The sequence below is a fragment of the Erythrolamprus reginae genome, chromosome 4 (genome assembly GCF_031021105.1).
Source record: "Erythrolamprus reginae isolate rEryReg1 chromosome 4, rEryReg1.hap1, whole genome shotgun sequence".
In the NCBI taxonomy this organism is placed as follows: domain Eukaryota; kingdom Metazoa; phylum Chordata; class Lepidosauria; order Squamata; family Dipsadidae; genus Erythrolamprus; species Erythrolamprus reginae.
This window is the reverse complement of record NC_091953.1, coordinates 41395084-41408692: the sequence shown is the minus strand read 5'-3', so window position 1 is coordinate 41408692 and position 13609 is coordinate 41395084. Positions and strand designations below refer to the sequence as shown.

Here is a 13609-nt window from a genome sequence, read left to right as displayed (position 1 = left end):
TTATTAGAACATGTAGTGGCAGGGGTGGGAGGCTCCATCAACTCACCTGGGATGCTTCTGTGCATGCACAGAAGCTACTGTGCATGCGCAGAAGCATCACACACAAGCGCATACATGAACTGGTGGCAAAATATTTTACAACTCACCACTGAACTGCAATACAGTGCCCCTATCCCCAAAGGCAGTTCAGAAGGATGGTTAAGTGGTTAGATTTGTTCATTCAGAAATTGTTGATGTACTATTGATATATTTTCTTACTGTAAATACCATCTTTGAAGTTGGATATTATGGACATCAGATAAATAAATGAACAAACACATTCTTATTGTGTTACTATAAATAGTTAGAAGGGAAGTAGAAAATTAAGAGTTTGTATATAGTATCTGCAATAAAAACAAAGTGGGATTTCCAAATTTCGAATTAGACTTCATAAAGAGCTTGTGTTTTTAAATGACAATTATTTAATTTTATTAAATAAATCTAACACATTTCTAGTTCTAATTTGATAAATGGTTTTGGAGCGAGCAAAGAAGAAAAGACAAATTAGACAATAATAAGATGAATTAAAACAACAGTTTTCTTCTTAAAGTTGCTTGGCACAGTTAAGGATGTTTTGGATTACTAATAGCGCTGCTAAATGAGATAATAATAATAATAATAATAATAATAATAATAATAATAATAATTTATTAGATTTGTATGCCGCCTCCCTCCATGGACTCAGAGAGGCTCACAAGCCACAAGAAACTACCTTATCAAGAAATCAATTTATGTATAACCAAAGTCAAAGTTCAGTCAGCATAGCCTTTTATCTAATATGGTTTCTCATAGGCACTGTACATAGAATTATTACATACAGAGCAAATAGATATTCAATTATCCTAAATTGGAACATTGCAAATTCAACTCTGTTCTGAACTCTGAATAGTTCTGAATAGTTTGTTCTGAATAGTCAAAACTAAGGGATTTGCTCTTGTGAAATGGGTATTTCCACAAGAGTTTTACCGACATCAGGTATATTTATTTATTTATTTGAAGATTTATATTGCTGCCTATTCGCACATGGTGACTCAAGGCAGATTGCAGGGGTATAAAAATATCATATATCAAAATAATGAAATATTGTTGTATGAAGAAAAGTAAATTTGGAACTTTCCTCGTAAAGGGCAGTCATATTAAAATGAAGGTTTAAAAAACTTGAGATAACTAAGAATTTAAGAAATTGACTGAAGCACTATGGCATAGTTTTAGTAGAAACAAGCAAATAGCCAAGAGAAATTTTGATAGCTAATTGCATTTTGAACCCAAATAAGAACAGAAAACAATATTTGAAATCCAGATGACAAAATCAGAAAAGGAGGTAGCACAAGATAAATGATGTATACCAAAACAAAACAATTAATTAAAAATTTTGATTAAGAATTTGGCAATTGATACTATATTGTATTGTATTCTAATTTGAAGGTATGTAAATTTGTATTTCTGTAAGGTGTGGAGGAAAAAAAATAAAAAATATATACCCAAAAAATAATGAAATAATAAAATAGCCCCCTCACCTCAGCGACTACACATCATACCAACCATTTAACGGGCTCTCCTGCTCCAGGTTTCCCCGGCCTGCCGGCAGAACCAGGTCTTCAGCAACTTCTGGAATAGTGTTAGAGTTGAGGCCATTCTAATATTTGGAGGAATAATGACTTTACTGGAAGATGACTTCTTCCACTATTGTTATATTAGATATTTCATCTCCCCAATATTTATTCCTTGTTGCCTAAAATGACATACAATATTAACATGTTTGCGGTGTAATATATTTTGGAGAATTAAATTTCAAAAATGGGTTTCAGTCCCAAGAATCACACAAATTCATATCTTAGCAGTTGTTCCATCATCATTATACTTGTAATCTTCAACTTACATTTCAATTAGTCACTGTTCAAGGTTTCAAGGATACTGAAAAAAGGGGTTTATGATTTTTTCACACTTGTGGTTATGTGATCAAATTAAAATGCTTGGCAACTGGTTCGTATTTAAGATGGCTGCAGTGTCATGAGGTTATGAGATCACCTTTTAGGACCTTTTGAGAAGCCAAATCAATCAACTGGAAAATCAACTGATCAGCACTGGGAAACATGGGGTGGAATGCAAATCCCGGGTTACTTGTCTAGATGGATTTAGAGTGGAGCAGTCAGCAACATTCCAACTATAACATCTTCATTAAGGACAGAGGTTTTTCTTCTTCCAAAATTGATTCTAGCCAATGGTTGAACTTTCTACTTGCTGGATTCTACCACCGTATGAATTTAAGCCTGTTCTGTTCAGCTTTTGAAAATGTCTTACTGACAAATAGGAATCCTATGTTCCTTTCCCCCCAATTTTACACCATTCTATTGGAATGAAGATTTTAAAATTTTAATAGAATTTACCAATTGCAAAATCTACGTGATTGAAGAATTTAAGTTTAAATATGACATAAAATGAACATAACTATGGTTAATGTGTGCAAACCTTTGTTTCCATATTAGGCAAATCCATAAAATTCCCTATTATCTGATGTTTCCAATGTACTCAACATTATTTTAAGTTATTAAGTTATAAAATATAGCATCAGTTATAAAATGCATTTTAAATTATTACTACCAACAGTGCATGTAATTTCCATAATTTGGTGTGAACATTTATATTAGTTTACACCAGACTGAATTATATCTATCCAAAATCCTAATTAAAACTCAAAAGTCATTATGAAGGCAAATATACATATTTCAGAATAATGTTGTAGGATCCAATCTGGGTTGGTCACCAAGAGCAGATTTTGTCTTCCAAACTTTTGGATTCGGGCTAGAACCCTCTTCAGGGAATTTCTCTCTAGCTAAACGCCAAAGACAAAACATCTAGTCCCCGTGACCACCCCCAATTGGATCAAAACCATTATTTCAGCTTTAAGTATTCATTTGTGATAAGCCACTAGACACATCATTATTTTATGGCTTAATTCAATACCTACTTACTAGGACCTAGTAGGCATTTGATTCTAATCACCCGGGAGACTCTGTACTATGGTACAGAGACTTAATGATGCTGGAATTGTCAGCCAGAGATGGTCTGCACTCTGGCAGTTTGAACCCAGCTCCATGAGATGGAATAAGCCCCCTCTGCTCAATCCCTAGCTCCTGCCCACCCAGAAGTTTGAAATTTATCTATTCATAATATCGCAAATAGATAAATGGGTACCAGTTCTATGGAAAAAACCTGTGTGTATGCAGAGAGCAGAAGCTGGTGCTGGACTTAGTCAGACAAGAGGCATTAGGACATAAGGCAAGGCAAGAACAATGGCGGAGCGCAGAAGATCCAGCAACCTAAGTATCAGTAGTTAGCTGGTGTAAAGCTAGTTTGCCTCTTGAGGTGCACCAAGGACAGGTGCATAAACGCTGAACAGAATGAATGAGCATTGTAGGCCACCAGGGCGGCATTGTGTCCAACATACGTAGATTTCACTGACATTGTATGCCATGCACTAAATAAATCTAATCAGCCATTCAATACTGTATGCTACCCAGAGTTGCTTTGTGAGATGGGTGTCTATATAAATTTGATAAATAAATACTTGACTCCCCTTTTATTTCCCCAAACCACATATTTTACTCATACTCTTTTTCTGCCTGAAATAACACTGCTTTGTTTGGGTTACACTGGACTGCTTTCTTTTGGGGAGAGTGGGAACTTTTTTCTCTGCTTCCCCTTAAGGAAATTGGCATCTTCTCCTTGCTTCTCAGAGGTTACATTTCTTTTGAAACAGAGATGCTAGTTATTAGAAGCTTCTTGAACAAGAAACATGGATAAGAAGTTTGAACACTAGGACTTATTAGCATCAAGTATGCTAAGATAAAGTCTCATGATGATCCTTTAGAAAGTAGCATGTGAATAAATTTGTACTATGTTGTTAATGAAGATCAACATGTTGAACTATGATAATGTGGGCAAGGATGTAGTTTTCCACGGACTGCTCCAAAATGAAAAAGAAAATGCAAATTAATGTATATCTGCTACATAAAATCAAGAATTAAATAACAAGAGTTCTGTGCCATTCATTTTTTAAAAATATTGGGCAATAAATATGTAATGTGAACATGCAATTTGTCTTGAATTCACTTACATCCAAAATGCAATTGCTTTCCTTACTCGATTTATAAGTAGTTATAGGAACATCAGTTTTAGGTATTATTGTAAATATTAATTATTCTCATCCTGCTTGACTACAGAAAAAACCCAAAGTGAAGCTCTGAACTGGTCCATATAAAGATCAAAGTTGCGTTGGTGGATTGGAAGTATTTCACCAAACATTTCCAACTTTCCTCTTCTCTCATTTGAGCATAATGAATATAGTCTGAAACTATTAATTCTGACTATGCCGATTTAGAATAATTGAATTAAAAAGCTCCATCTAAACATTGTCTTGAAATAAATTATATAGATGAAAATACATGTTCTTGATTTAATTCAGAATCAACATTACATTTTCAGACTAATAAAATACATATTTTTAGTATTTCAAGAAAACTTAGTAACTCCTTTTTTTAAAAAATGTCAAATTAATGTATTTTGAAAATATACATTATGATCTACATTTTTTCTACATTTTCCCTAAGACATATATTTGTACTGCAAAATCATATAGGCAAATATAAAACCTAATGGATAGTATGGCATTGTTCATACCTTCCCACAGCATACCGGTAAAACCTTACATTTATGTTATCCTTACATATATGTTAGTACTTGATTTATATTTCAAAGTTATTTGCAATTTATTCTATAGTTATCTTTAGCAATACACTCAAAACTGTTTAAAAGCTATTTGCATTTTATAAATTCCATGAAACAGCATCATACAATAAGAAAACCAACAAAAAAGCAGTGTAATGTAGGTGTCTGGATCTATATTTCTGTTATTACTGTTACTATCAGCATGAAAAAACTTCCCCATTTGTGAAGAAGAAAAGGCACACTAGGTGAAGTTAATCTTAAACTATACTGAAGAAGCAAGCAAAGTAACTGCTTGATGTATCTTGCAGTGGGATGTAAACATTGAATGTGGGAGCTTTTTATGCCTATGAGATTATATACTATTGTGCTAGGATTAGCACAGAATAGGTCATGTGGAAAACACAGAAGAAATGCTGAATGAAATTGGGTTCCCCATTTCCCACCCTCAATTCAATGACTGCATGAAGCAAAACAGCTTTAATTACTGTTATCCTTAAATTTTGCATGTATAATTCATTCTGGAACACTTAAATCTTTTCTTTTAATCTCCAACTGTTATTTCCAACATGGGCAATACATCAGCTTTTAAAAATAATTTATATCACAACTAATCCTAAAAGTTTCAGTCTGTAACTTTAAGTGATAGTACTATATATTTGAAGATATGACAAGGTATGTTAGCCAGTGTCAACGCTAGACATTAGCAAAAAGGCGCAAGTACAGTTGATATATGAAGTGGGCAGCACTTATCATTACACTGCATGACACAGAAACTGTTTTTTCTGGAAGCAAATCATTGTGATCAGGGCTAAAACTAATATCAAAAGAACCCCATGTAGCCTTTCCTCTTACTACAAAATAGAATAGGTTAACAACTATGCAAGACCAGGAAAATGTATACAGAAGGGAAGGCTATGCTAATAAATAAGGTTTCAGGTAGAAATAATTCAGAGGAATAGTAGAAAATATTCTAACCATTATTATATGCACATATAATTAATAGATAATAAAATGATATTTCTTAAACAGCACAGAGAATGGTTGATGACATACTTTAAACATGTATATTTCTTTCACAAAACGAGAAAGCCACTAACTTGAACAGATTATCAAAAATTACTGGTAGGTAAAATTATGATTAGAAAAAGTAATAAATGTTTCAACATTAGTTCACAGACAATCATACATAATCTTCCCTGGGATTGCTGTATATTCTTCCATTGCTTGTATTTGGATGTTTCTTATTGATCCAATATTTGCAATTTGTTTCTTTTGTTTCTGGGTACATTTGTTGATTGTTGCCTTGAGATGCAGGGTTTTCATCTTCATAGCTAAATTGGCTGCAATTTTTCATTTTCTAGGGTGGAAAAAGGGCAAATGAATATCATAAATAAATCTTCTTTGACCTTCCACGTTCCATTTCCTTTTTTAGATTTTGTTCATGCATCACAATAATACTATTATTGGATTAGGTGGCTTTTAAGAAGCGATAAGCAGATCTTATTTGATGGTATTAAATATATTGTTCCAGAATGTACACTGTTGATTGATTTAACCATTTTTAATAGTATTTGCTTAAAAACTGGAGTCAGCGTATCCATGGATAGATCTACCCATGAGTACATATAGGCAGAGGTGGGCTCCAAAAGTGGAACGGTGACATGTGCTTGCCCCCGTGGCTCTGAATGCTAGCTGAGTCCAGCGCAATTCTGCTGCTGCAAATGTGCAGGTGGCAGAATTGTGCATGGAGACACAGGTGCGCCCATGTTTCGATGCATTTTTTGCAAAAAAAAAAGCATTGAAACACAGGCGCACCTGCGTCTCTGTGCGATTCTGCTAACTGCACACTGCATAATTGCGCTGGACTCCGCTTGCACTCAGTCACGGGGGCAAGCACACGTCACTGTTGCACCTTAGCAGCCTGTCTCTGCATATAGTGTATTATCGCACTTTATTACCATATAATATGATCAACTGTGATCATATTTTGCCACCTAAAATTATCTTATTCATAAGTATGTCTCTCCCCCCCCCCCTCCCAAAATGTGCCAGTTAACACATAGGAAAGATATAAAACTTCAAAATTAGGATATTGATGCAAAATATTACTTTGCTAACATTTGCTTTAGAAGCAAACCTACCTACTGAAAAAGCATGTAACTCCTGTATCTTTTCCTTTGGGGTCCAGTTTTCATTGAGCCAACCGTCTCTCTCCAACGAGCTTGTCCCTTGCACACAGTCCTGTTTGAAGAACTGACTTTGTAAAAAGATGTCTGGGTTCAGAGGCCCACTTCAAGGGAGCCAGGAGTTAGTCTGGATAACTATGTTTATGCTACGAATTGCTTGGCATAGCTTGAGTTTAAATGTTGTTCCCTCAGCAATGGGAATGGGAAGGAATGAGGCATCTGATGTTGCTGGCTTCTGAGCTCCTTCCCTTGCTAGTCTGGTTCTTTGATAGAAATGAGCCCTATAGTGGGAGCTGCTTCTGGCTATTCTAAGTAAGAAACCCATCTAGCACAGCTAAAAGCTGCTCCTTCCAATCCTGACCTTTTATGGTTGATTCAGTTATAAAAAGTCTGTCTGACATGTTAAAGGTCAGTGTTAATTATGTAATTATATCAGGAGAAGAAAAGGGAAAAAGATGGTGCTAACTACACTTTATGAACGTATCACATCCCTCAGTAACAATTCTTCAAATAACTTGGGACAATCCCAGTGAGTCTTTCACAATCTAAAATTTTAGTTAAATCAGCTCTAGACTGACAGGTATAAGTATCATCAACTGTTATCTACAAATGAAAATACGAATTCCAAATATGGGATATCGTACACAGTAGGAGTGTATGAGTCTTTGCTTTGAAAGTGTGACTTTAATTAACAACTTACTGCATTGATTATTTCTTTCTGAGAACGAGAAAGATGTCTTTTCTCATAGGAAGATGTAGGCTTGTGTGTTGGTGGAAGATCAATCCTAAATTAAAAAATGTATGATTTAGTAATTATCACTGCCTGATAAAAATAAATTCATATTAGATTGGAAGTTGAATAAATGCATTTCTGCAGTAGCGTAATTTTACATTGATGGAATCTTGCAAATTTTGTATTTGATATTCTTTTAAAGTGGCATAACAAATATCAACCAAAACTGAAAACAGGGTAAGAAATTAATACAATTTCAGAAGATGCATTTAGAATTTCATTAGAATTGTTATATATTTTTAGGAATCATATGTACGGATTTTATTTATAATGCAACTGCCTCACTTCACTAAAGGAAATAACATCTTGGAATGATTGTAATATATATTTATTTAACAGCAAATATAGCTATTTGACTGAGATTCTCCCTAAATCACCCTCGCCAGGCTCCAGAGGCTTTCTTGGAGCCTGGGGAGGGTGAAAACACCCTCCTTGCCCCTGGAGGCCGAAAATGCCTCCCAGAGCCTCCGTGTGTGCCAAAAACCAGCTGGTTGGCACACTGGAGCTAAGCAAGGGCAACAGCTTGAGTGCTGGCAGATCTGGCTCTGCGTGTCTCCTGTGCACTCATGCCATAGGTTCACTATCATGGCTCTATACAATGGCAAAACGCCAGCAAAACCTTTCAAAAGAGATTGTTGCAATTCTGCTGTTTATATTCATCTATGAATTTTTCATTATTTGAGGTCTCTTTCATTAACTTTTTTATGGATCAGAATAATCATTATGTGCATAGAAAGAACTATACCCATTAAATAGCAATAAAATTATTAATTGCCCAATCATTTCTTATCTAATACAGGCAAATAACATCTACAAATTTCTGCAATAAGAAAAGCCTACTAAGGATTCATAGAAGTTTAGACTTCTATGTTGCTTCATCTTTTGATAATTACCATATTTTTGGAGTATGATGCACCAGAGTATAAGACGCACCGGGGGGGGGTGTGAGAAAAACAAGGAAAAAACAAATCTACCTCTGCCTCCCAGCAATTTGCCTTCCAGTAACCAGCATAGATGATATACACTGTTTGCTGTATATTTCTGTGCATGTGGGCCTGGCTCATAGAAATAGCAAAGAATTGGAGAAATGTACATTATGGCAATATATTAATACCAGAAAGTTTTCTTAAATGTGGTCACACTAACTCCTACCAATTATTAAAATAGAGTAGGAGTAGTTTAATTCAGCTGCCTTATCTTAATATTAAACAGGACACTGCTACATTTCAGATTATACTTGTACAGATCTTTAAAGTTTATGTGGCTTCTTGGAAGTATAGTTATTCTTTGCTATTTAAAAGAAGATACAATAGTAATAGTAATGGGTGTTTTCAGATCAAGCATTTATTTTAAAAAGCTTATTTTAAAAAATAAGTCTAATAATTTGAACGTTCTATAGGCACTTATATTGACTTACCTTCTTGCAGCAAACAACAAACAGCCAATTAGCACAAGAAAATAAAATACTGCTTTTGCCTTTCCTTCACAGCAATTTGACTCCTTGCAGCTTTAGGTTCACTTTCATTTTAGTATGTGGGCTTGCCTGCAGCTTCAATTAATCAGCTGCCTCCAGAGGCAGATAATAAGTGGCTTGTGCTAATGAGCTCTGTGCTGTTTGCTGCAAGGAGTTACATTGATGGGAGGCAGAGACCAAAGGGTGGAGTGGCTGGGTGGGGCTACATTTGATGTATAAGACATACCCAGGTTTTCACCCTCTTTTGGGGGGGATAAAAAGGTATGGCTTAGACTCCAAAAATATGGTATTTTTAATCTGTATTTAATGGTGTATGCCATTAAATTTTGAAGATAAATTTTGAACTGGACAACATGCGGTCTAATTTCTGATGCCTAGTCACAATTTTACTGTAAAAGAGATTACATGCACGTAATACTGTAGATTTTTTTCTCCCTAGCTCACTTGAACTTTTTCGTAAGATATATAAAAGGCTAAATTTACACAGAATATGCAATTACCTTTCACTGCTAATGCAATAATTGCCATTTGCTTAAGGAAAACCAAGCAATTGATCTCTAAAAAGCAGATACTGTACTTAAGAATAAGAGCATTTCTACAACAAACAAACCTGTTCTCACTTTTGCCTTACTAATTTTAGTACCTGGGCTTCCAAATCCAATATGAATTCAGGACAAAGGTAAAAGCATATATTTAAAGCAGTGTTTATACTTTTACAAACCAAGAACTTGAATAAAGTTTGAAATAAAATACCAAACAACTTACATTTTGTCCAAATAAGATGATCGTTTTTTTCTGGGAGTCAGTAACACTATGATAAAGATGGCAATAATAAAGAGAGCAAGTACTGCGCCTATTACAGCCCCAGCTACAGCTACTGATGATGACTGCTTATATGGCACATCTGAAATGTAAGTCACCAATTGGTACAAACAATGTGGTTAATATATCTTAAATTATATAAATAAATTGTAAGTTTCTGCCTTTAAAAATATTTCACAGAATTTAAAATTATTTTCATTGCATATGAACGAATGGACCATTGAACTTACCTGAACGGTCTTCTCGATGTACTGCGAGGAGAGTCCAATGTGGGTTATTCTTCATCCTCATTGGCAGGGACTAAGTTAAAAATTAACATATTTATTATGTCCCGCCCACCAACTGTCCCATTAGGTCAGTCAATAAAAAACAAAGGAATAGTGTAAAGACAACCAAACTTTATTAACTTTAAAACTATCAATACGAAGACAATGGGAAGTGCATTCTTGGGCCAAATAGGCCAGGTGGGTTTGGACTCTCCTCGCAGTGCATCGAGAAGACCGTTCAGGTAAGTTCAACAGTCCTTCTCCACTGCACTGCTCGGAGAGTCCAATGTGGGATATACCCAAGCAAACTGAATCAGGGCAGGACAGGCTGGACCAGAGGCACCGTAGCACAAACCCTTTGCAGCACTCTACGTCCAAAGGCTGCTTCCGCTGAGGCAAGAGTCTAGATGATAGTGTCTTATAAAAGTCGTGGGGGCGGACCAAGTCGCAGTCCAACAAATATCTTCGATTGGAGCTTGTGTGGTCCAAGCAGTGGTAGTAGCCACACTCCTAGTGGAGTGGGCTATGACTCAAGCTGGCAAGGGTGTAGAACTCGCCTTGTACACTTCCATAATGCAGGAACGGATCCATCTGCTGATTGTCTTGGCCGATACTCTGTTACCCATGGATGCTGGGAGAAATGAAACAAATAATTCATCTGATTTCCTAAAAGTTTCAGTACGACATACATATATTTTCAATGCCCTATAGTCATCTACCTTGTGCCATCGCAGCTCTGACGGGTGCGATCAGGTGCGACGGGTGTACAGAGGACTATGTCTTGAGACCGGTGGAATTTTGTGTTGATTTTGGTCAAAAAACAGGGGACTAATCGCAGGGTTACCCTGTCGTGGTAGAAGACAAAGAGGTCTGGACCGACTGATAACGCCGACAACTCTGAGACTCTGCGCGCTGAAGTAATGGGCACCAGAAAGGCCACCTTAGCAGATAGGATACGAAGTGAGACCTCCCTTAATGGTTTGAAGGGAGGCCCTGTAAGGGCCTGCAGGACCAAGGGTAGATCCCAGGATAGAAAGCAATGGATGACTGGTGGAGACAGATTCGCCACTCCCTGGAGAAAGTCTTTTATCCACGGATGATGGGAAATTGGGCATAGGAGGTTTGGTCATAGAACTGTGGCTATAGCTGTCACATGTCTAGGTAAAGTGTTGGATGCCAACCCTTCGTCTAGGCTCTTCTGTAGGAAGTCTAGAAGATGAAGTACAGAAGACAATTGAGGTTGTAGGCCTTGGGCTTTACAAAATCTACAGTAACCTGCCCAAGTGGCTTGATATATGCGAGTTGTTGATGGTCGATGAGCGGCTTGGATGGTATGGATGACGTTTTCAGGGAGACGTTCTTTCCTCATGCGGTCCCCTTCAATTGCCACATGGCAAGTCTCCACCACTGTAGGTCTGGGTGGATTATTGACCCCTGAGTCAGGGAGAGACGGTGGTGTGGGATGTTCTATGGAGGGGAGATTGATAGGTCCATAAGGTCCGTGAACCATGGACGCCTGGGTTAGTACGGTGCAACTAGTAGCACCTCTGCTCGTTCTAGGATAATCTTGGAGACTACTCTGGGGATTAGGTAAACTGGAGGGAAGGCATGTAGGAGTCCTCTTGGCCATGGTGAGAGTAGTGCATTAACCTGTTCGGCTCCCGGGGATGGGAAGCGGGAGAACCGTGGAACCTGGTTGTTGTGATGTGATGCGAATAAGTCCACCTCTGGGTTGCTGTAGTGACGAACAATGTCCTGAAACACTTCCAGGTTCAGGCACCACTCTCCGGGGTCGAGTCATTCGACTTAGCCAAGGCTAGGTGTAACTCCGCCCATGTAAATAGAGTGTGGACTTCCTGCATCAGGTGGCCCGACTTCATACCTCCTTGATGATTCACGTGAGCACTTGTCGCTATGTTGTCTGTCAAGATGAGGACATGTTGGCCCTCGACCAAGTCCATGAAGCTCTGCAGCGCTTGTAACACCGCTTGAAGCTCCAGAAGATTGATGTTGAAGTCTATCAAGTCCTCTGTCGTCCATCAGCCCTGGGCGACTTGGGATCTGGAATGTGCTCCCCAGCCGGAGAGGCTGGCATCTGTGGTAATGGTCACCTCTTGATGGTAGAGGAAGGATGAACCCCTGATTAGGGCTGGGGAGGTCCACCAAAGGAGGGAATGACGGACCTCTGCAGTTAACGACACTCGTTGTCTGGATTGGCTGACCCATGCCCTTTGAAAGGGGAGCAGAAGCCACTGTAGCGGTCGGGCGTGAAGACGAGCCCATGGTACAATGTTTATGCAAGAGATGAAGATTCCTAGTAACTGAGATAGGAATGCTAAAGGTACTCTGCTGTGATGCTGTATATTCACCATTGCTGTAATTTTCTCTTGTCGTTCTGTTGAGAGGTACACCTTGCAGGTCGATGTGTCTTTTGTGGTACCCAGGTTGAGTAGGCATCTGGTTGGTTGTAGATGACTTTTGCCATAATTGATCATGATCATGAATCCTCGCTTCTCTAAGGACTCTATAGTCTCTGCTAGATCCCTCCTGGCTTGCTGTGGGCTTCTGGACAGGATGATTATATCATCCAGATATGCTAAGAGGAGCAGAGAACGAGTCCCGAGGTCAGCTGTCAGAACGTCCAAGAGCTTGGTGAATGTTCTTGGGGCCGAAGACAAGCCGAAGGGCACGGCCCAAGTACTGGAAGTGCTGGTCTTCAATACAGAAGCAGAGGAAGCGACGATGTCGCAGGTGAACATGTAAATATGCTTCCTTGAAATCTATGGAGGTCATCCAATCCTGTTTTCTGATAGATGCAAGAATTGTGGGCAAGGAATTCATCTTGAACTTCTGATAGTGGATGTATATATTTAGCTGTGTGAGATTCAGAATCAAGCGGCATCTGCCGGAGGTTTTGGGAACCACAAAAACTATGGCATAGATCCCCTGTCCCTGCTGCGTTGCCAGCACCGGTTCTACTGCTCTAATGTCTAAAATATGTTCAACTTCTTGGAATAGAAGAGCCTGTTTCCGGAAATTTGTCAATATTGGGCATTGCATGAATCTGTTTGACGGGGTTTGTAAGAAATTTATCTGCAGGCATTGCACTATGGTGTCCAACGCCCAGGCGTCGATGGATATAGTTTCCCAAGGTGAAGAACTGCAGGCGATCACAGATGGGAATCTCGTGTGCGGAGTCACTTCTATCTGCGATATCCGCCTGTTAGATCCTCTGAAGGATCTATGGGGCTGCTGAAATTGGCAGTTTCTGTCTCCATAGCTGGTTGTTTCCGACCTGTAA

General features: G+C 38.1%; 1 protein-coding gene across 1 annotated transcript in view; it reads right to left on the bottom strand.

Moving 5' to 3' along the window:
- Positions 1–4479: 4479 nt before the first annotated feature.
- The window catches only part of NECTIN3 (nectin cell adhesion molecule 3), a 70495-nt gene continuing 61365 nt past the window's right edge, over positions 4480–13609 (bottom strand). The window contains exons 6-8 of the mRNA XM_070750136.1: positions 9986–10124; positions 7654–7738; positions 4480–6124 (exon numbers count right to left, since the gene is read on the bottom strand). Of these exons, the coding sequence (XP_070606237.1) occupies positions 5948–6124; positions 7654–7738; positions 9986–10124 (401 nt within the window). The 3' untranslated portion in view covers positions 4480–5947. The remainder of the gene's footprint in view (positions 6125–7653; positions 7739–9985; positions 10125–13609) is intronic.